The sequence below is a fragment of the Alosa alosa genome, chromosome 14 (assembly GCF_017589495.1).
Source record: "Alosa alosa isolate M-15738 ecotype Scorff River chromosome 14, AALO_Geno_1.1, whole genome shotgun sequence".
Taxonomy (NCBI): domain Eukaryota; kingdom Metazoa; phylum Chordata; class Actinopteri; order Clupeiformes; family Clupeidae; genus Alosa; species Alosa alosa.
In genome coordinates, this window is record NC_063202.1 from 4475326 (window position 1) to 4499306 (window position 23981).

The 23981-nt window shown below is 43.4% G+C and overlaps 1 protein-coding gene across 1 annotated transcript in view; it reads right to left on the reverse strand.

Moving 5' to 3' along the window:
* The window catches only part of drd4b (dopamine receptor D4b), a 13053-nt gene extending 6335 nt beyond the window's left edge, over positions 1-6718 (reverse strand). The window contains exons 1-3 of the mRNA XM_048263421.1: positions 5965-6718; positions 5350-5462; positions 4581-5236 (exon numbers count right to left, since the gene is read on the reverse strand). Coding sequence (XP_048119378.1) covers positions 4581-5236; positions 5350-5462; positions 5965-6294 — 1099 coding nt within the window. The 5' untranslated portion in view covers positions 6295-6718. The remainder of the gene's footprint in view (positions 1-4580; positions 5237-5349; positions 5463-5964) is intronic.
* Between the last annotated feature and the right edge of the window lie 17263 nt (positions 6719-23981).

Consider the following 23981-nt stretch of genomic DNA (forward strand, 5'->3'; position numbering starts at 1 on the left):
AGAGGTCATCAGCCCAACCGCAGTCCGGCTCCAGTTGCCTTCCATGAGGTGCACCCTACTTTCCATGTTTGAAGTCAAGCCCGGCGCTGTGAAAGCCGCTGGTCCCCGTGCGGCTTCCTCCTCCTCCTCACTGCCCTTCGTTGGCCGGTGGGCTGGGTGTTACCTCCGTTCGGCGCCCTGCCGGTCCAGGCGGTAGGGGCCTCCCTCCAGTATCTCGTCGACTGGGGGAGGGCTATGGACCTGAGGAGAGAACCTGGGTGCCAGCCAGTCCGGATTGTGGACCCGGACACTCATGCCCGACTTCCACCGTCTGCATCTGATCAACCTGCAATCCGTAGGGGCAGCCCCAGAGGGTCCTAACTGCGTCCCCCGCCCGGCTTCCTGTCCTGTGCCTGACCCTGTCACCATTTACCTGTCCGTCTTCTGTCCACGACCCTCCAGCTCCCTCCCGAGGATGAGGATGTTCACTTTCGGACCGCTCGGGAGGAATTCTAACCCTCCACGGCTCCCCTCCGCCCTCCCGGCGTGGTGTCACTCTTGGGGACTTCTGGGGCCGTCCCTTAGGGGGTTCTGTCATGAGCTCTCTCTGCCTGGTAACCTGCAGCTGATTAAAAGTCTGATGACCTCCACCTGTTCCTGCTCTGCTCTGCCTCACCCTCGTTTACCTACCAGCTGCACTGCATTCACCCTCATCATGCCCATTCATAAAGCCTTGTTTTTCAGTCCACACTTGTCAGATGGGTCTGCAAACCCGCGCCAGTTACCTGCCTGTCTTGGAAAGCGACTCTGACTCTTTGCCTGTAGACCCAGACCCGCTCGACTACTTCTTTGATCTCCGCCCGGTAATCTTGACCTGCCTTCCGTCTCTCTTCTCACGAATACAGCCTGTATGACTGTACTGCTGCTTCGTTTCAATTGCTGTTGTGTGTGTTTTTTCCCCAGGACTTCCCGGATCATCCAGCTCCTGCCATTGCTGCTCGGCTGTGGGGGAACACACACCGCCAGACTCTTGGAGAACTCCGGGAACCCCTGAAACCCTGCCAACCCCCAACCCTTAAATAAACATTCTAGCGTGGCGCTTTTGTGGTCCTCGTCCTGTTTGGTGTCTGACAGTGAAGAGCCGTATAATAACAGAGTATAGTTGTCAATACACCATCTAAACGATCTCATGACCCATTAAAACTTTATACCCCCATTAGAGTGGGGAATGGGGGGATTGGGGGTAACCTCCGGGTTTTTTGTGAGGTCTCCCGTGGCTACGCTAATAAGTGTCGTTATACAATGTCCAAGTCCAAGTGCCAAAGTTATAAAAAAGAACCAATGACCTCATGCTACGTTGTGATTGTTAGAAGAGACAGTGCGGTATGTATGTGCATGTGTGTGTGTGTGTGCATGCATTGGTGTGTGTGTGCGGCGATATGGCCTCCCATGAATGGAATTCCGCGACTTGGCATGCATGCAGGGGTGTCATATTGATCCCTGCTCTTCCAAATTTTTGTGTAGTTTGAACATGTCAGCCAAGATATCTGCGATTACAACGCCTGGCTGTTGCTTTTTCATTTTAACTAGGTGGTGCTCAAACTAGATGTACCGCAGGCTTTACAAAATATGACCCGCCTTGTAGTCCAGCACATTTTTTCCACAAAAATAAATCAAGCTGAAAGGCCTATATGATTCTGTCTCACTAAATTGCATTATCCACTCAATTCTCACTGGTATCTGCTAGACAACAAGTTGCAAAACATGATTAGTTCATAGATTTCACATGTAAAATTCATTTTATACAACCCCACCCCATCTTGCCTGTTCATAATTCTGAGAAATTCTTGAATTGTTGTGCATGTGTCATGTACACATTATGTTTATGTGTGTGGGTGTGTGTGTGTGTGTGTGTGTGTGTGTGTGTGTGTGTGTGCTTGTGTGTTTGCTAGCATGTGTGTGTTTGTGCATGTGCATGCATGCGTACATATGTCTACTGTGTGAGTATGTGTCATACATAATTATGAATACTGTGAATGTATGTGTGTGTGTGTGTATCTGTTTATGCACATGTGTGCACATGGAATGGGTTAACATGACCCCTGGAGGCAAACATCTGGGAAAAATTGGTCATCCTAGGCCCTCGGTTCTCAAGATATTCACAGAAAACTGTGTCTGCCCCACCCTCCTTTCGGGGGTCCAGTACAGTGGGGGGCTACAGATCAAAGCGAAAAACGATGGTTCCATACTATCCATGTGGGGTTACATGCCCACCAAGTTTAGTGTACCCTGGTCTTTCAGTGTCCCGGAATCCTTGTTGGTGTACGGTCACTAAATGTACACATAAATTATTTTTATGTAAGGCCCCCATGAGCGAAAGTTCACAAAACTTAGCATGCATTTGGAGGGTGTCATAATGATCCTATACTTTCAATTTCGTGCAGTTTTGACCATGTCAGCCAGAGATATTGTGATGAAAACACCTAATTTTTTGCTTTTAATTTTTAACTAGGTGGCACTATACATGAAATAAGTGGTAATGGGATGGGTTGACATGCCCCTTAAGACCAACATACAAAAGGTGGACCTCCTAGGCCCTACGGTTCTCGAGATATTCAAAGAAAACTGTCTCCGGCCACCTACAGGCCAGTTGGTGTATAGTAACATAAATTAATTTATTGTGTGGCCCCCATGAACGGAATTCCACAAAACTTGGCGTGCATTCAGAGGGTGTCATAATGATCCTACACTTCCAATTTCGTGCAGTTTTGACTATGTTGGGTCACAGATACCTGCGATTACAACACCTCATTTTTACTTTTTTGTGTTTAACTAGGTGGCGCTATACATGAAATGAGTGGTTATGGAATGGGTTGACATGGCCCTTTGAGATCAACATACAAAAAAAATGGTCCTCCTAAACCCTACGGTTCTCGAGATATTCACAGAAAACTGTGTCTGCCCTACCCTCCTTTCGGGGGGTGCAGTCCAGCGGGGGGACTACAGATCAAAACGAAAAACGATGGTTCCATGCTATCCATATGGGGGTTACATGCCCACCAAGTTTCGTCTACCCCGGATTTTCAGTGTCCCGGGAATCCTTGACGTAAATTTGGACATCCGAAAAAGAAAAAGAAAAAAATCTGACTAAACCTATCAGCGGATAGGTCGCTGCGCGGCGGTCATAATAAGTGGATATGGGATGGGTTAACATGGCCCCTTGAGACCAACGAAAAAAAGTTGGTCATCCTAGGTCCTACGGTTCTCCAGATATTCACAGAAAACTGTGTCCGGCCTACCTCCTTTTGGGTGACGGGTGGGCGACGGATCAAATGATCATCAACGAAGAAAAAAATTAAGTAATCTGGAATAAAAAAAACACTATGACTAAACCTTTATGACCACCACTTTGTTAGCGTGGCGGTCATAATAATACAAGTCAAAGACCACTGCAGCAACTTATTTTAAAGGGACACAAGGCAATGTTTTCGTGTTAATTAATCATCTTCGTAAGTCGGTATATGGTTAAATTACTCATTACGGGGCGAATGAAGGCTCTCTCGCCCTTCCTACTGCCTGTAGGAAGAATATCCCACTTGCAAGTTCGGTGTATCCTACACGCCGACTGAAGCAGGATCAATTTACAGCACAGAGGCAGGCTAACGAAACGCTAGCGATTGTTGCAAACGTGTGTATAATGGCAGAGCCAGCGAAGAAGCAGCGAAAACCCTTGACGGAAGACGCAAAGGAAAGGAAAAGATCTTCAGACCGAGCGAGGGGGAGTTTCGTAGAGAAAAAGCATCAGGCTTGCCTGGTGTCCCTTTAAATGCCTGCCATTCAAAGCAGCCATTTTGCTGACTCCCACATCCTCCAATCATTATCAGCATTCTGTCTTCTAACAATCACAACGTAGCATGAGGTCAAAATTGGTTCTTTTTTATGTTCCTGTAACTTGGCACTTGGACTTGGACATTGTATAACGACACTTATTAGTGGTACTTGGTGGCCCTCACAAAAAGAAATCCGGAGGCCATAGCCAACCCTCATTCCCGTCACTATGGTTGTCCACGGTTTTTGGACCTCTGTATTTTCAAAACTGTATGTGGCCCTGGTTGCCTCGGCGACCATTAGGTTTATTTTATTTATTAAAAAAAAACTGTAGCTTTACTGCTTGGCCCCCAGTTAGAGAAGGCAGAAACACAATGGGTGCATTCACTCTGCTCTCAAGGCAATGATATTCTATGTAGTATTCTGCTTCTTCTCTTCTTTTTCTGTTTATTTCCTTATTTATTTACACATTGCACAGCCATGGAGACAGTGGACAAAGCATTCCACTGCCTATATTCTGTATAATTGTATGTGACTAGTAAATTTGAATTGAATTGAATTGAATTATAGTCTCAGTCTAGTGTGTCCACATATATAGTCTCAATCCACATAATATCGAGTCTCAATTAAAAATCCCACCTGTTCCATAGTATAGCGACCATACTTGCAATGATGCCTGAAGCCAACCGACTTCTTTTAACAACCTAACTTCTTAATCTACAAACTAGTAACTACTAACTAACAACCTCATGAGTAAATCAGTCTTTACTCACCTACAATCACCGGCAGCACCTTCATTGCTTTCCGCTCTCGCCCGTTCAGTTTGGCCCCCTTCTTCTTCCTGCGCGGCGAGGGGCTGTACGTGACGTCCGGGTATGACACTGTCTGAATGACACTGTCCCTGTACTTCATGGGCAGCGGGAACTCTGGGGTGGTGGACTCGTCGTTGTCCTCCATCCTCGCCTGGGCCAGGTCCTTCTCAATGACCCGGGGCAGGCGTGACGGTTGCAGTGGCTGAGGCTGAGACTGAGACTGAGGCTCCTGCTTCTGCAGCTGTGCGGCCGAAAGGGAGGGCTGCGGGGCAGCCGCCAGGGCCGCGGGCGTCTGTAGGGTCCGGCAGGCCTGGATGCTCTTGAGCAGCCGGGCCTTGCGGGCTTCCTCCCACTGGCGCAGGCCGTAGAACATGCGGCAGTAGAGCAGCAGCATGATGGGGCAGGGGATGAAGAAGGAGCAGACGGACGAGTAGACCACGTAGTTGTCGTCCTCCAGCTTGCACTCCGACGTGTCGCGGTCAGGGATGTTGTTTATTCCAAAGAGAATGGGGGAGGCCACAGCAAAGGCCAGTAACCAGGTGCCGGAGAGAAGAATGATCTGCCTGTTGTCAACATGTTTGCGGTTGTAATGCAGAGGAACTGCAACAGCAATGAACCTGCCAAATGAAAAGTAGAAGGTGTTGTAAACAGACACATTGTAACTTATGGTAGTGGAGGACAGAAATGTTTAAACACAAATGTGTGTGTGTGTGTGTGTTGAAATTCCTACCTGTCAACACTGATGGCACACAAGTTGAATATGGAAGCTGTACACAGCATTACATCCATTGCCATCAGCCCATCACAAACAATCATGTTCAAGGACCAACTCCCACCCTGAAACTAAAAGGAGCATTAAGTAACTCAATCAACTCAACACATCAGACCAACCAATGCATCAGGCACATGCTTTCCTATCTTTTTTCTGAAATGTGTGAAATGTGCAAAACAGAGAAAATGATTTAACTCCTTTGTAAGCCTAGCCAACAGTAAAAGTTGCAATTTGGAAGAGCCAGTAGCCAGTACCAAAACAATTCCCAAGTTATATGATCTTAAATTAGCCATCTTCCAATGAAATTAAGGACCATAAACGTCACTGGTTTAATGGCATGGACGGGTTACAGTAGAAATAGATTTAGCATATGACGTCTGTCCCACGGTTACTTGACCCAGTGAGATACTTGAGCCAGTGCCAAGCTACTGATCCTTTCATGGTGTCATCTCCAGAGATCTGAAAGCCATTCCCTTAATCGAAAGGTTGTTTCATTTAGAGCTGAAATCTACAGAAAGCCATGTGGAATTCGGTCGATTGGTTACTGTTGTCTAACATTTTAAGGATGCTTACCTCAGAATAAACATACAGTGGCAAAACCAGCACAGCCAGCATCAAGTCTGCAACAGCCAAACTGACAATAAAGTAGTTTGTTGTAGTTTTTAAAGCCTTTTCCGTGTAAACACTAAGGCACACAAGAGTATTTCCACAAATAATGACGATTATTAACAGTATTCCAAATACAAGAACAGGGAAGTTGTAGTAAACGGTAGCATGCTGCGTGGAGCAGTTAGAATGTGTAACGTTAGTGAGCATCGCTGTTCTCTCCCTCGTATGGACCGATGACCAAAAAAAGCTTTCATCCAAGATGCGAGACAAGATGATCGAGTAGTGAGGTCTCATCGATGTCTTATACGGCCCTGGTGCCTGTTTTGAATGTTTACTATTTGAAGTCTATTTTATGTTCTTCGAGGAAAGTCCAAAGACAGCCACCAAGATCTGCCACCAGAAGCGCGTATCCGCATTGGCACCTTGGAACAATTAAGGGACCCACTGATATTTGTTAGAATGTAAAATATCAGTGAGTCATGTCAGAGTCATATCAGGGAATAAACGATTAACTTGGTTGAAGTTTAAATCGGTAGCTGTGCGGTGTCCTGACTGAAAATGCCAGAGACCAATATTCCGAAACCGTTTCGCGCATTGTCAACTCAGTTGTCCACAGTTTCCTAGAGAGCGATCTTGGTCCACAGTGCAATAACACAGCATTATGATCATCAGAGTCCAACAGAGAGGCATATTCCGTCTTCGAGGTGTTCTCCCGGTGCTGCTGAACTGAAGTGTTTGGCCACTAGTCCTGCGCCGGCTGAGCGCTTCTAAGATATTAATCTCTCCATTACGTACGGCATTAGGCTGCAAGCCTGGACTTTACGTGGGTCCGTTTGTCGCTCGAAAAGTAAACAATAATGCGCATAGTAGTCTATGAAAGATCACGCTACTGGCTATTGCTGTGATGATTGTTACATGCAAAAGAAATACATTTGAATCAATAATTACCATAGTTCCCAAGTTTAAACTGGATGGATGCTATACTTTTGGTCATGTGATGGCAATGGCAAAGGAAATGATAAATTGATGTATATTTTTTGATTAACCCAGTAGCCTACAACTTAGGGTCAGGTGAAGAAAAAACTTGTCCCAGCTGTTTGTTCCATGGGTTAGTAGGCTAATTCATTGAGTCTGATATTTCAAACACCTCTGGGCCCGGTTCCCCGACAACGATGGATACATGCACTTGCGACTGTGTGTGTGTGTGCACCACCGAGGTGAAGTTAGTTTGATATTTGATATTCGGATATTCGACAGATATTCATTTTTTTTTTAATGCAGCCGGTTTCACCCCGTGTTTGCAGACAATGTACAAACAGATGACCTGACTACTTGCTCCCAGCCGACCTACTTAGGGACCGTCTATAAAGTACCTTCTGAATTACCTTACCTAGTGACTCCAAACCAATGCAGAATAGTTATCCTATATGGGACACACCTCTTTTTATAGTCATTGTATGCACGCTGTATTTTATATGAATATTTTAAAGAAAATACATTATTTCCCATAAAGAACGGTCTCCTTTTTTTCAATACCTCCCAAGTCACGTGACCTATAAAATACATATACATATACATACATATAAAATACAGTGTGCATACAGTGACTATAAGAAGAGGTGTGTTTTATTAGTCCCACATAGGATAACTATTCTGCATTGGTTTGGAGTCACTAGGTCACATGACTTGGGAGGTATTAAAAAAAGGAGACCATTCCTTATAGGAAATAATGTATTTTCTTTAAAATATTAGTATAAAATACAGTGTGCATACAGTGACTATAAAAAGAGGTGTGTCTGATGAGTCCCATATAGGGTAACTATTCTGCATTGGTTTGGAGTCACTAGGTCACATGACTTGGGAGGTATTAAAAAAAGGAGACCATTCCTTATAGGAAATAATGTATTTTCTTTAAAATATTCATATAAAATACAGTGTGCATACAGTGACTATAAAAAGAGGTGTGTCTGATGAGTTCCATATAGGATAACTATTCTGCATTGGTTTGGAGTCACTAGGTCATATGATGTCAAAGCTATTGATAAAAAAGACTATGAAGGTAATTCAGAAGGTACTTTATAGACGGTCCCTAAGTAGGTCGGCTGTTTGTACATTGTCTGCAAACACGGGGTGAAACCAGCTGCATTAAAAAAAAAATTGAATATCTGTCGAATATCCAAATATCAAATATCAAACTAACTTCACCTCGGTGCACTACCCACTGTGCGTGCTGTCTGCGCAATAGTATTTTGAGATGTCACTGAAGAAAACGTTTGAAGGTGAGGAAGAGTTTGAGTAAGAAAGTGAGGAAATGTGTAGCCTATAGGCCTAATTAACATAGGCGTATAGACGTTGATGCAGCACAGGCTAAACCACGAGGGTGATTCCTGTTCTGGATCAAATTTTTGTCCCGTGATTTCCTTACTCTTATTCTTTAATATAATTGGACAGATATTTATAACAAATCAATTGCATTATGTGTTTAGGTGTTTTGTATTGTTTTAACATAGATAAATTACTTGTTTTACGTCTCTTTAAGGCACTTTAAGGTAATCACAGGTATGTCTGACTGACAGGGTCAAAACGGCACAAAATTGGAGGTGCAGGATCATTATGACATCCTCTGAATGCATGCCAAGTTTCGTGAAATTCTGTTCATGGGGGCCCATACAATAAATGAATTTATGTGTAAATTTAGTGACTGTATACACCAACTGGCCTGTAGAGGTCCGGACAGTTTTCTGTGAATATCTTGAGAACTGTAGGGCCTAGGATGACCAATTGTTTTGTATGTTGACCTCCAGAGGCCATGTCAACCCATCCCAAAAATGAAAAAGCATATACGAAGCATTGTAATCGCAGGTATCTTTGGCTGACAGGTTCAAAACCACACAGAATTTGAAGTGTAGGATCATTATGACACCCTCTAAATGCATGGCAAGCAGAATTCAATTCAAGGTGGCCCATACAATAAATAAACATGTGTGTACATTTAGTGACTGTGAGGGCGCGCTGGACCCAAACGCACAACATCAATTACCGACCGAGACTGAGGGGAGACAGAGGGTTTAAATACACAGGGGTTAATTGGGCACAGGTGCACAAAGAACAAGAGACAGGTGGAGACCATAATTAAACTAACAGACTAACGAGGATCAGGTGAGGGGCGGAGACACAGGCACAGGGAACAGAGACACATGGCAAAACAAACAAAGGAGCACATGCCACAGGACACAGGAAGTAAACAAAGCAAACAGGAAGACACAAGAGGAGCAGACATGATGGAAAGACACTAGACAAGGAAGATAAAACAGGATCCTTACAACTGTACACTGCGCATGCACACACACACGCACTTATGAACACATGCAAACACAACACATAAAGATACATGCACACACATGAAGGTACACACACACACGCACACACACACACACACACACACACACACACACACACACACACACACACACACATAAACACACACACACACACACACACACATACACATGAACACAAACAAGCACAGACACACACACACATAAACACACACACACATAAACACACACAAGCACAGACACACACACACAGGTACACACACACGCATGCGCGCACAGCCGCACACACACACACACACACACACACACACACATAAACACACACACACACATAAAGACACATGCACACACAGTAGACATGTAGGCATACGTACGCAGAAGAAACGCTCTGATCAGTAGTCTGGATCACTTGTAGATTTACGAGTGTTTCCACAACGTTCTTAAGCAACAACTTGGGACTTCAGAGGAACTTCATGACCTACTTAGGCTTACGATGCTTTCGGGGGAACCGGGCCCTGGTCCTCAGCCTTTCAAAGCCTTTCAGACAGACATTCTGGCTATCTCATCTAGGCCTACCCAACAACCTTTAAATTACTCTACATTACCTTTGTGATGAAATTTGACATTTAGTATCAAACTAAATTATGTTTTTTTCTCCAGATTGCAACACAAAAACTGGACATGTTATATCACCCACAATCAGGAGGCTCTTTTGACTCAATGCTAATAATAATAATAATAATAATAATAATAATAATAATAATAATAAGCTTGATTTGTATAGCACCTTTCATACACAGAATGCAGATCAAAGTGCTTTACATTTGAAACACAATAATAGAGAAGAAAATATAATACATTTGAGGCTAATGCAGCAATTTGTTGCAGTAGTATATAGGCTTTGCTAACAAATGCCTACATAACCCTTACTGGGTAGGGAAGCAAGAAGAGGCCATTTGAGATCACTCTGCTCCTTAGGCTGCACAGGCACAGTAACTGTCAGACACGCATCTGCTTGGGCCCTCATTTGAATTGTATTAGTCCCCATGTTGCTGGAGAAGCCAACAGATGCTCTCCCAGCCATGCTGCCTGGGGCGAGAGGGGGACACGTGTCAAAAGCTAATTCCTGATAGAAATGTAATCACATTCATGCCCAGGGTATGACCAGAGCATTTTGCAGAGCATCTTGCAGAAATGCATAAAGAGGTTTTACAATTACTTTTTCTTACAATGAAATGTTCTTTCACCCCTTATGTGGCATAACTTGCATCACCGGAATGGAAGCAGAATTGCTTGACATAGCGAGTTGCTTGACATAGTATATGCTTGTATTGTTGCCTAGACAGACATACATGTCAAATGTGCAGCCTTACAGTTTCTGTGCTGGACAGACAACAATTAATTGAGCACCGCATCCCTCTTACAGCTCATCCTCACCTCACCACTGATGTACACCTCTAAGTCTGCTGTCCAAAGAAAACAGCAGCACCCTCCCAATCTCCCACGCCATTAACCATGATCCCATCATCACATTACAGCTGCAGGCAGCAGCACTGAAAACACGATGGAACCTGTGAACTCCACATTTATTGGCACAACCTGGACAATCTGGGATTACCCTCTATCAGGCGTAATCAGTGGAATGGACTGCGCTGCACCATGGCCTACAGGACAGCACAAACCCCAAGGAAATATTTTTACCAAGTTTGGAAATAACAACCGCTAATTTTAATGACTGCTAAAAGACAAGCCTCTGATAACTGTCTGTGCTTCATGTTTTTTTTATTTTTTTTATTTTTTATGAAAGCCAAATATGCAGGAAACATTTTTGGACCCAGCAGGTTTCTGAGCTAGCTGGCCATTACTATTTGTTCAATGAAGTGCCTATGCGAGTCACATTAATCTATGCCTCATTGGGTCTGATAATCCAGAATAATTAACATTTGTCTGCTGCTTGATGTACTCAGAGTGGACACAGTTTACAGCACTGTTTACACAGGTAATCCTGCATAGAGCCTAGGCAGGTAATGCCCAAATGTGCTTACAGAGACTCCAACTAATGTTGTTTTTACACGAAAATTATCAGAAAAAACTGAGGATGCAGTTTAATGGAAACAATCCAAATTTGCTCATCTAACACAAATTGGAGACACACAAAAACCTGTACATTTACATGTATTCATTTAAAGGATGTTTTTATCCAGAAACTAACCAAATGAAAAGATTCAAGGTACATTGCAAAAGAGACTTTAGGGAACAATAAATACTACTTTATCGTCACTACCAGACGATGAGAGTGAAGAAGTTTACTAGTGTAGTCAGGAAAGATAGTGGAAGAAGGAGAAGAGGATGGAGAGGAGGGGAGAAGCAAAGTTCAAAGTTCATGGTAAGAGCCTGTTAGTTGGGTTGGGTTGTTAGATGGGTTAGGTACTCTGGGAGGAATCGGGTCTGTTAGTTGTGTTGGGTTGTTAGATGGGTTAGGTAGTCTGGGAGGAATCGGGTCTGTTAGTTGTGTTGGGTTGTTAGATGGGTTAGGTACTCTGGGAGGAATCAGGTCTGTTAGTTGTGTTGGGTTGTTAGATGGGTTAGGTACTCTGGGAGGAATCGGGTCTTGGAGAGCTTCTTGAAGATAGAGAGGGACGCCCCTGTTCTGGTAGCACTTGGTTGTTCCACCAACAGGGGACTGCACATGAAAAAAGTCTGGATTGCTGTATGTGTAGGCAGGGAAGCAGTTCCACACAACGCTCCTTTAGAGGAGTGTAACAGCTGGGGGGTAACATAGGCCTTTATGAGAGCATTTAAGTAAGTGGGAGCAGACCCAGCAATCACTTTGTAGGCGAGCATTAGTGACTTGAATTTGATGTGGGCGGCTAAGGGTAGAGCCAGTGGAGCTCAATGAACAATGGGCTATCGTGCCCTTTTTGGTTGACTGAAAACCAGATGTGTTAGTTAGATAGATAGATAGATAGATAGATAGTTAGATAGATAGATAGATACATAGATAGATAGCTAGATAGATAGATGGTTGATAAATAGATACTTTATTGATCCCCAGGGGAAATTCAAGGTCTCAGTAGCATACAGACAAGTTAGCACATTCTGGACCATCTGTGGTAGTTTCACTGCACGAACGAGGAGGCCCATTAAGAGGGCGTTACAGTGGTCGAGGCCAGAGATAACAGTGCTCTGTATCGAGAGTTGGGTGGCGTGTTGGGTCAGGTATGGCCTGATTTTTCTTATATAGAAGAGTGGAAAACGGTACTACTGGGCAACAGAGAAGGTCAGCTGGTCATTGATTATGACATTCAAGTTTCTCACAACCTTGATTGGAGGATAAGGAGTAAATTTTGATGTTGATGATGTGATGCTTAGTGCGGTTTAGTTTGGGGTGACATTCTTGGGGAGACAATCCGAGATCCATGCCAAGACCGTGGAGTTGTCAGCCGGAAATTACAGATAAAGTTGGGTGTCATCTGATATGACATAGAAAGCGAATAATCGGGCCCAGTACAGTGGTGTCCACGGTGTGAGTGAGATGTGGATGTTTGTCCTAGACAACAGGGGGGCCTATACTGGTTAGTGCTTCGGACTTGTAACCGGAGGGTTGCCAGTTCGAACCACGACCAGGAGGAACGGCTGAACTGCCCTAAGGCACCTAACCCCTCACTGCTCCCCGAGCGCCGCTGTTGATGCAGGCAGCTCACTGTGCCGGGATTAGTGTGTGCTTCACCTCACTGTGTGTTTACTGTGTGCTGAGTGTGTTTCACTAATTCACGGATTGGAATAAATGCAAAGACCAAATTTCCCTCATGGTATCAAAAGAGTATATATACTTACTTACTAACAGAGTCGTTTCAATGGCGTGGCCACTTTTAAAGCCAGATTGGTTAGGATAAAGGAGGTCATTCTGTGAGAAGAATCCTGTGACTTGTTAGGAAACTGCGCTTTTGGGACTTGATATCCATTTGATATCTTCAATGAACAAATACAACTAAATGGTTTTATATTCATCAAATGCAGCCCATAGCCTGTAAGTAAAGTCAAGAGGAAATGACAACACAATTTTATCGAGAACTAGTGAGAAGGCCACCAGTCGGGATACAGGCTAAGGATTTGCCCAAAGAGGGGTGTGACTTAAGAGTCTGATGTCTTTAGCCTAGAGATTCCAGACCCTAGTAATCTAGAAAGATTAAGGGTCTGGCCACGAATAATGTAATGGCCTAACTCGAGGGGCGGCACCAAGCGTGCATTTGAAAATCTCACTGCACGCAATTGGATAAAACAATACGACCAATGTTTACTGACTGATTCCGGACATCGACGCAATTGGATAACACTACGACTGTCTTTTTAGCTCGCCTCTGGCCCACCTATATCAGATACACCGATGTGATTGGCTCCCCGTGATATAAGTGGCAAAAGTAACGTGCATCATTACTCATTGCCAAAGTGTCTCGCAGAGACAATTCAAATTGTGCTCTTGTGAGAACTCTGGATTTTCCAGGGTATGATGTCTTGCCAATTGGCTTTGATGGCTCAACCATGATACCAACCATGACAATGCAAACATGTAAGTGATGAAGGTATATCCTCTGTAAGGGTTTAAACTTTTATGAAATAGCCACGTTTTGGTTCATGAAAAGCTAAGGTTATTAGGTTGGTAAATAATTTGCACAATATGTGGGCATAGGAAACATGAACTCTGGATAATGGTCAATACCAAGTAATGGGTTTAGTTGAGATAACAGATATATAATTTACCGGTTAAATAAAAAGAAAACTATGCTGACGAATAATTTCCTCGAGATCATCAACTCAACATTTCCCTTGCTCTCTTCCATTGTCTTGGCCTCTGGGTCAGAACAAGAGCAGCCAACTTGCTTCCCTAATTACAGTAATAGACGCAACACTGGCATAGGATTCCTCTTGTCAGAAGCGTTTAAAAAATATGAATGGATAGCTCTGACAGTCTTTGCGGGATAAGACCCAGCCTAACCCTGTTCCATTCAGCCTGGCACTCGACAATCCCTTGCGATCTTCATTTGGTCTTTTCACTGTATTGTGTGACTGCCTCGAGCATATTCACTGTTTAAATAATTTTCACTCATGTGCGTCGAAGAGCAATTAGACTTTCCTCATGTTGACAGGCATGGCACAGAGAAGAACAATGTGTACATACGCGGCTGTTTGTTTCTTCCACATGACTTGGTTTTCATCTGGGATATAGTGATCATTTAATACCATGGGTAGTTTGGCTTTAAAACAGACAGGAGCAGGCTCTACACATTTTATGATTTGCTATTTGTTAGAGTGCTGGAATTGAACTTGTGACTAGTAATGGAAAAACAAGACTCCCCTTTGCATGAACTGTTTCTTTTATTAGAGTGTCTGGAGGAATAATTTAATGCAACAAACCTTTTCTTGTTTTCTGTTTGATTTTAATGTTTTTTATCACAGTGTTGCTCTCCTGTAAACTCTGTAGTGTACACCTTTGCAGGGACTGTGACAGTTGACTCTCTGTGAACATTAAATGTGTGTGCGCACACACATCACACTTTTGTCAGCACTTTCACAGCCCATGTGATGAGTGTGATGTGCTCTCTGTAAATCTATCAGAGTTCTACGAATTCAAAGCCTTTTCCATTAGGTCTTATGTCTGATCCTTGCAACACCAGAGTCATAGGTTCAGTTCTCATAGATTTACAGTAAGTGTGATTTGGCTATCTTCCTTATGCATTTTGGATAAACAAAAATAAAAACAATAAAACTCTGAACCATCTAGAACACCTCAGTATAGTATCAATGGCATGTCCCTCAGATTTTGCCCATAACTACAATCTAGTCCACTTAGCTTGCATCTAAACAAAATTACTGGAGACAAAAAAAAAAGTTTGTGTATACCGAGTCTTTATGTTATGCTAGTGATGCGGCAAATCACATGACATGTAACCCAATTGTGTCTTCCTGAATATAGAGCAAGCCTATGCGCTATTCATGACCCCCACACACACACACACACACCTCCTCCTTCCCACACCTCTCACACATTCGCATACCCCTCCATCACCACCACCAGGAACAGAAAATGCAAAGTGCAATATCACAGGATCACAAAAAGCTCGCTCCTGAATAGTCTCTCACATCCTCAGCATCCTGTATAAATAGGAGAGGAAACAGGTAGCACATTTCTTTGCTGTGACTTCTGTGTGTTTGGTTGCATCACACAGCTGCATGAATCACACATGTGAAATACAGTTTACACGTGATTAGGCGACAGCTGTTCAAACATTGCCATAGACTCAAACACACACACTCACACAAATTTACATTCACATCATGTGTGGAAAACAGAGACAAGATATTGTGCAGTGTGTGTGCTGTGCGCACTTCTCCTGAGCTAGGCTACTTGTAAAGTTCAAGTCAGTGTTAAGTAATGAGAAGGGGCAGCCTGTGAGCTGGCAACACACAGAATCTCACTGAGCATTAAGCAGCTTGGAATTATAGGCTGGTCAGTGAGGAGTATTAACCTGGGCTGTAAAGGCCTCTTCATTGTTTTCAAACTGTGGACTATGGTCACTGCTGTGCCTGACGTCACAGTCACAGCTGTTTTCAGATTTTTATTATTATTTTATTTATTTATTTTTTGTCAGTGTAAAACATTCTTTGACAACACACATATTGCATCAAAGGGAGGCCATCAAGACAAACACTAGAGGGTGCCTTGTTAGTGTTACAGTTTTTTCTGAATGCTTACTGTAAACTCTAACCGTGATTCTAATAGCACAATTTCTAAAACTATTAATACGTATAGCAAAACTCACTAAGTTTGAAAAACTAAAAGCACAAACACTGCTTTGCACTCAGTTTGCAGTTTTGTAACACACATTTTGCACAACTTTAGGTACATCCACTGCACAGCACTCTTTTTGCGGAACTGTAAACACAACTCACTGCTTTCACTCAATTTCCAAATGATCAACACACTCCTAGCAGAACTATACACATGTATGCCCATTATTTACACTATTTTGCCAACTCTCTGGCACACTTTCTCATGTGAAAACTGTTTTAGATAATTAGTTCACTTTGCAATCAGCCTAAGCACTATAAATAAGCCACAGGTCATGTACAATGGGTACAATGGAGGGAGCAGGAAGAGTGAGAAGAGTAAGAATTAGAGGAGGCCGAAGAATAGGACGTGGAGGTGAAGAAGTAGGAGGAAGAGGAGGAGGAAGAGGACGTGGAGGTGAAGAAGTAGAAGGAAGAGGAGGAGGAAGAGGACGTGGAGGTGAAGAAGTAGGAGGAAGAGGAGGAGGAAGAGGACGAGAGGTGAAGAAGTAGGAAGAAGAATAGGACGTGGAGGTGAAGAAGTAGAAGGAAGAGGAGGAGAAAGAGGACGCGGAGGTGAAGAAGCGAGAGGGAGAGGACGGCAAGGACATGGAGGTGAAGTTAGAGGAAGAAGTGTCAGGATCTGGACTGGACTGATTATTTTGTGCCACCCTGGTGGCCATTTTGGGTCATGTCATCCACTCCACAGCACTATTGTAAAGCAGAAGAGCCTGATCAGCTGGAGACTTCGCTCACTGCCTTGCACAACAGACAGACTGAGGAAGTCATTTGTCCCCAGGGCCATTTAACTAACTATTCAATGTTTCACTTAAGGGAAGATGAGAGATAGACTTTTCTGCATAGTCTGTCTGCCTCTCCACCCTCTCCATGTTTGAGTACTGACTGCCCACTACTGTTTTACTACTGTCCACAGCATAATGTTTTTACTACTGTTTTACGGCTACACTGTTTTTCATGCTATATTAGCACACACGACCAATGGCTTCTGCTACAATACTAAATGGCTGTAACCCTATTACCTCAACCTGTTCTTGCACTGACATAGTGTTTTATATTACCTTGTCTACATTATACTTTACTCTCTTATTTGTCCATATTATTTATGCTGGTCTCTAGACCTTATTCTTGCACTGTTGCACTGTTGGACTACTGTTGGACTACTTTTTGCACCTTCACCATGACATTCACTCTCTTGAGCACCTTACCATGCACACAGAACTACTACAGTAGCATACAGACATCACACACAACATGCACTTACAGCAGAAATGGTAAATATAAGTATAAACATATAACAAACTCCACTGTACAATAGAGACAGTAGAAGATAAGAAAAACTAACAAGACTATACTAAATATACTATATAAATTAAATTAAAAAATCCTCAGTGTGCTTGAGGGTGATCAACAGTGTTGGGGAAGTTACTTTTAAAAAGTAGTGTTTGCTCGTTACTCGTTTCTTCTCAAAAAAGTAACCCGTTACTTTACTTAGGTACCCTCTATGGAAAGTAACTTATTACGTTACTCATTACTTTTACGTTACTTTTATGTTGCTCGATTTTGGGCAGAACCCAATATCTGTTCCTAAATATATAGGCCTACATAAAGTTCTACTATGGAGGACATAACAGGTATTTATTTTGTGTTCTTTGTTATAAAAATGCCACAAACAGAGCACTTGATAAGAAAACATTGGGCTTATAGGCTTCAACACCACCACTAAAGCCCTATGAAACAATATGAAATAACATAGCCTCGATACATCTTGGGCATATAAGTGAACACAAAATATATGAGGGCTTATTTTATAGCCTTATGGTCTTTCATTAAACAGGCGCTCCTCCGAAATTTGGTGCAAAGCTAGTGTAAATCGTGTCAATAGGTTGGCAGTTGAGTTTACGGCAGTGGACAAAATCAGGGCACAGTGTAGGCTACAACTAACACTCACATTCCTCCCCTTAGTTTCAACGAGTTCGAAGTAATGTGAATACCTCCATCCCTCAGAAGTTAGCGTTGGCTGCGTCTCACTTGGTATGATTGCTCTTCATTGCTAGTGGAGTACACCCTCAGTAGGCTTAACTCTGAGCTCGTAAAGTCCACTGACTTCGAGCGCCGGCGTTCCATTTGTTCATTGATGGAAAGGACCATTTCCTCAAAGCCCTGGCTACTGAAGGTTCCAGGAATGGCTACCCTGGCCGACCAGCTCAGGTCTGGGTAAGAGCTTTCAGTCCCTCTTTGTTCCCTCCAGTAATCCAGTTTTTGAGGCTGCTAGTCTCCCACCTGAACCCGCCCCTGCAGCCCATTGCCAGGGGCTTAGGGTGGGCCTGCTGCGCCTTCAGCCGGCCGCTTTAAGTCCAGAACCCCAGCCTGAGGAGTTCCAGTTCCCCCCTGAACTCACACTCATTAAGGTCCCTGAGGCTCCCTCCAGGAGGAGACGTGGTGCCAAGCGTCGGCCAACCTGGTCATCCGACACCATGCCTCCTGTGCCCAGCCCAGAGGCGCCTGCTCCTGTGCCCGCAGCCGAGTCCGCCCCTGTGCCCGCAGCCCAGTCGCCCGACGTCGAGCCGGCCCCGCCCCCACCCGAGCCCTCCTCTGTCCCCGTGTTGTCTGTGCCCGTCTCAGTCCCCGTGTTGTCTGTGCCCGTCTCTGTTCCCGTCACTGTGCCCTCCTCTGTCCCCGTGTTGTCTGTGCCCGTCTCTGTTCCCGTGTTGTCTGTGCCCGTCTCTGTTCCCGTGTTGTCTGTGCCCGTCTCTGTCCCCGTGTTGTCTGTGCCCGTCTCTGTGCCCGTGTTGTCTGTGCCCGTCTCTGTCCCCGTGTTGTCTGTGCCCGTGTTGTCTGTGCCCGTCGCTGTCCCCGTGTTGTCTGTGCCCGTCTCTGTGCCCGTCCCCGTGCCCGTCTCTGTCTCTGTCTGTGTTTTGCCTGTTCCCATGTGCTTTGTGTTTACCTGCCTGTCACCTGTCTTTGTCTCCGCCCCATATCCTTATTTGGTCTGTGCTTCCTGTCTTGTTAGTTTTCCCTCCGTTTCTGCTTCCACACCTGTTCCCCATTATTGTCTTGGTCTCATCCAGTCCTGTCTTTTTTGTTAATTGGTCTGTGTATTTCTGTGTGTGTGTGTGTGTGTGTGTGTGTGTGTGTGTGTGTGTGTGTGTGTGTGTGTGTGTGTGTGTGTGTGTGTGTGTGTGTGTGTGTGTGTGTGTGTGTGTGTCTGTGTCTGTGTCTGTCTGTGTCTGTCTGTGTGTGTCTGTGTCTGTCTGTGTCTGTCTGTGTCTGTGTGTGTCTGTGTGTGTCTGTGTCTGTGTGTCTGTGTCTGTGTGTCTTGTGCGTGGGTCCAATCTTCAGTACCCTGACAACAAGGAGTAAGAGGACGACGGGGGGGGGGGTAGGAAGAGTAAAACAGAATTACTAATGACATCAGAGCTACAATAGTGGACCATGTAATCAACCATGGAATGACTCTGAGGGAAGCTGGCCTACGGGTTCAGCCTAACTTGAGCTGAAATGTTAGGGCTGCTTTGCTCCGCAACTGGTTTCCAGATCACCCACTCTTCACTGTACTGGTTTCCAGATCACCCGCTCTTCACTGTACTGCTTTCCAGATCACCCACTCTTCACTGTACTCAACCTCCCCCCATACTCTCCATTCCTGAATCTAACTGAAAAGTCCTTCTCTGCCTGATGCTGGAAGGTCTATGACGGTCATCCCCATCAACACATGGCCCTTTTACAGGCAATGGAGGAGGCATGTGGGGATATTGACCAGGCATCATGTTAGGCCTAGATACAGCATTCCAGAAGTTATTTTCCCTGGTGCCTTGGACTAGAGGACATTGCATGTGATGTAGATGAACTTTTGAGAGAGAGACGACAGGATGTAGACTTTTTTTTTGTCTCAGTGAAATTGCTATTTTGTCTTTTGACTTGGAAAAACACACTTGTGTTTGTTTTGCTGTTTGTAAATAAACACCCAATACTTGAAGTTTGGATCCAGTATGTTTACAGAACTATGACAAGTTTGAGTAGACCTCAAACATGTTGTGCACAGATAGCAAAAGCCAGATGTGTGTTACAGTTTTTCTCGATCGTTTTGATACCTGTGTCAACTCTGAAATCACGCTCTCAAAACAGTTAACACTCGTGTCTGAACAAAAGCACTCTAGACAAAATGACACATTTTGCTTGCAAAAGGCTCTTACTCTCAAAACACTTAAAACATGCAGCAAAAGCAAATCTTGCCTTCAAACACTACAACTTGTTACCAATTAAAAAACACTCTTTAATCAATCATTACACACTGGGCAACAAAATGCAAAATCTAGTTCTCAAAATGAGCATTTTTGCTACGTCTGCTCCATTACTTTCTCATTTTTCTGGTATCAGAAAAAAACTTTGAAAAGACAAAATGTACTGAATAAAAAATAATTTATTAATTCCTCCCAAGATGTAACTGCCATTGACATGTAAGACATACAGTAAATACCTAGCAAGATACAGTAAATTTCATTGAACTACAACTTGTCATTTTTCATCGAAATAGACCTACAGTGTTCACATATTTTCATTTGGGTTCACACATTTCTCACACCCTCTTTCAAAACGGTTAACACAGATGTCTTTCAAAAACCCCAAACTCTATTGGTTTTCCCGTGCTAAACTAAAGGAAAACATCTTTTCACAGACGGTATAGATTCCTTGCATAAGTCTGAATCTCTGATACACCTGTGTGATACTCCTTTGCACAATTCTTCAATCAGCAATCATTCATTATACATAAGAGATGTCTGTTTTGTGTTGCTATTTGCAAGTGGATCTAATGCACATTTAGACAAAGTACTGTATTGCCTATTTTGTGAAGGAAACAATACAAAAGGTGTTTACTCTAGGTCTGTTTCGATGAAAAATTACAAGTTGTAGTTCAATGAAATTTGTCTTAGGTGTTTACTAGGTCTTACATGTCAATGACCATTACATCTTGGGAGGAATGAATAAATTATTTTTTATTCAGTACATTTTGTCTTTTCATAGTTTTCTCTGATACCAGAAAAATGAGAAAGAAATAGAACAGACGTAGCAAAAATGCTCATTTTGAGAACTATATTTTGCCTTTTGTTGTCCAGTGTGTAATGATTGATTGAAATCACACAGTGATTTGATGAAAGGATGTGTTGTTTGAAGGCAAGATTTGCTTTTGCTGCATGTTTTAAGTGTTTTGCATGCAAAATGTGTCATTTTGGCCAGAGTGCTTTTGTTCAGACACGGGTGTTAACTGTTTTGAGAATGTGATGTCAGAGTTGACACAAGCATCAAAGAGATCGAGAAAAACTGTAATGTGATGGCTTGTGTTTACTATTTGATTTTTACGAAGGTGTGAAGAGTTAAGCAAGGTTTTTTAGCTTTTGCAAGAGAACAATGTTTTGCTGATTTGGTGAAAGGTTTTCTTATTTGTGTGTAGAGTTTTGCAAAAATAGCCAATAGTTACAAAAAATGTGCTTAAGCAATCAGAAAAAAATGTAAATGAGCTTTTATGAATAACAAAAACAAAATCCTTAAATCCATGGATAATGGTCAAATCCCTTATGAGGCAATAAATAAGAGGATGCTAAATTTTAGAATAAAACTTTCAGTTTAGGGGGGAAGGAGGCCTACATCAGATTGTATAGGTTTACTGTAAAATGGGTTGCACATGGACAAGAGTTCACAAGATAAACACATTTAAACTTTTCTCTCATTTAAACTTTTCTCTAGACACCTGACTCAGTAGAACATTATGGGCAGTTTAAAAATAACCTTTAAGTCTTGAGTTTGCTCAAACTAAGTTCTATCAGAATAATTCCTTGTAGAATCCTTGTAGTCATTTTAAACATGTAGAAATCGATTCACTCTAAAGTATTTTTCCCAAATGTTTGGAAATTCTCCCCCCTGCTGGTCATAAGAGCTCATAACAACCTGTTCTCATCATGCTGTAGGCCTACTGTACCTCCATGCTTGTCACATGGGTAGAGGTTTTTGTCCCCTTATTCTAAAAACAGCCATTCATGATGTTTACTCATACAACAGGGTAACAGTTATTGAATAAAAACTTTAATTTATATTTCAGATTTGTACAATGATTTTTTTTTTTAAATAAAAAAATAAGGATAATATGCGCACATCCAAAGCTTTTCAAGTGCCAGACAGTACAAGTTAAAAAGAAAAGAAGGTCTAAACACTGTGACTCCACATAATATGTCTTTTTATTTTCTAAACGTTTCAATTCTCTTAGGCCTGAAGAGATCGTCCCGGAGGTTTGAAAAGTTGCCCTTGTAGAAAATAAAAAATGACATATTTTGTGAAGTCAGTCACAGTATGCAGATCTTCCTTTCTGTTTAAGACTCTTACAATAAGACACCAATGAGAAACCAATACTAAATAGTATGATGATCTAGTCTAGACATTATTGAGCCACAGAATAAGGCTTCTTGCAGAAGGGTACTAGCGGCTCCTATACAAATGCATGACATTAGCACGCATGTATGTGGCTGCACAATGTGTCTGCTTCATGTAGTACTGTGTCCCCTTGTTCCCACACTGAGTCTGTGTTTATGTGTGTCTGACTGTGTGTGCACGTGTGTGTGTGTGTGTGTGTGTGTGTGTGTGTGTGTGTGTGTGTGTGTGTGTGGAGAGAGAGAGAGGGAGAGAGAGAGAGAAAAGGGGGGATGGGCAGGGGCAGAGGGAGGAACCATGAGGCTGTACTCGATATACTGTACTTATAGTACCCGAGCAGCTTCACTCCAAGGCAGTCCTGATGGACAGAGAGGCACGGAAGAAGATTGGGAGGCACCGGCCCGGCCACAGGCATGCTGGGATAACAAAGGATTCTGTGTCTCTGTGCAAACTGGCCTGTGGACACACACCTGTGGGGAAGAAGATCCACCAGGCCAAACAGGCGTGTTAGCTGAAGGCTGACTCTCCAGGTACCCATGGGCAAAAGGCTGACTCTCCAGTTACCCATGGGCAAAAGGCTGACTCTCCAGTTACCCATGGGCAAAAGGCTGACTCTCCAGGTACCCATGGGCAAAAGGCTGACTCTCCAGGTACCCATGGGCAAAAGGCTGACTCTCCAGGTACCCATGGGCAAAAGGCTGACTCTCCAGTTACCCATGGGCAAAAGGCTGACTCTCCAGGTACCCATGGGCAAAAGGCTGACTCTCCAGGTACCCATGGGCAAAAGTATTTCCGTGTTCTCCTCAGCACAGATGAATCTTGGCTTGACACACTAACTTTCCGTCACGGGATCAAAAGAGTATATACTTATACTTAGTTTTCAACACGCCAGCATGTGGTCTTAATGTCTCATAAATCAGCAATAGATCATTACAGCATATAATAGTTAATCTCGGCATTACAGCCAAATATACAATGTCAATGTTTCTCATTTGTAATACAGACACCTGTATCACCTGTGGGAATGAGTTGTCCATTGTTGTGAGATGACATCATCACATAGGGACCAGGGAGAGATATTAATAAAACAACAAATCAAACAAGTGGGCTTGTGGGATATTTATTCTATGACTAATTCTTTCATAACCATCCCAACGGTCCCAGGGAGCCCACTAGCAGATGGGCTGGAAACAATCTGGGCTGATTTGAACAAAGAAACCACTTTCGCTTATACCTGGAAATGTGTACAGTTTTTACACGCATGAAGTGACCTGCAAACACAAGCCAACAATCAATGTCCACAGGCGGAAAAAGACAAACCAGGTATCTGGGCAAGGGGTTAATTTGCACATTGTGTATTATATAACCCCTCCC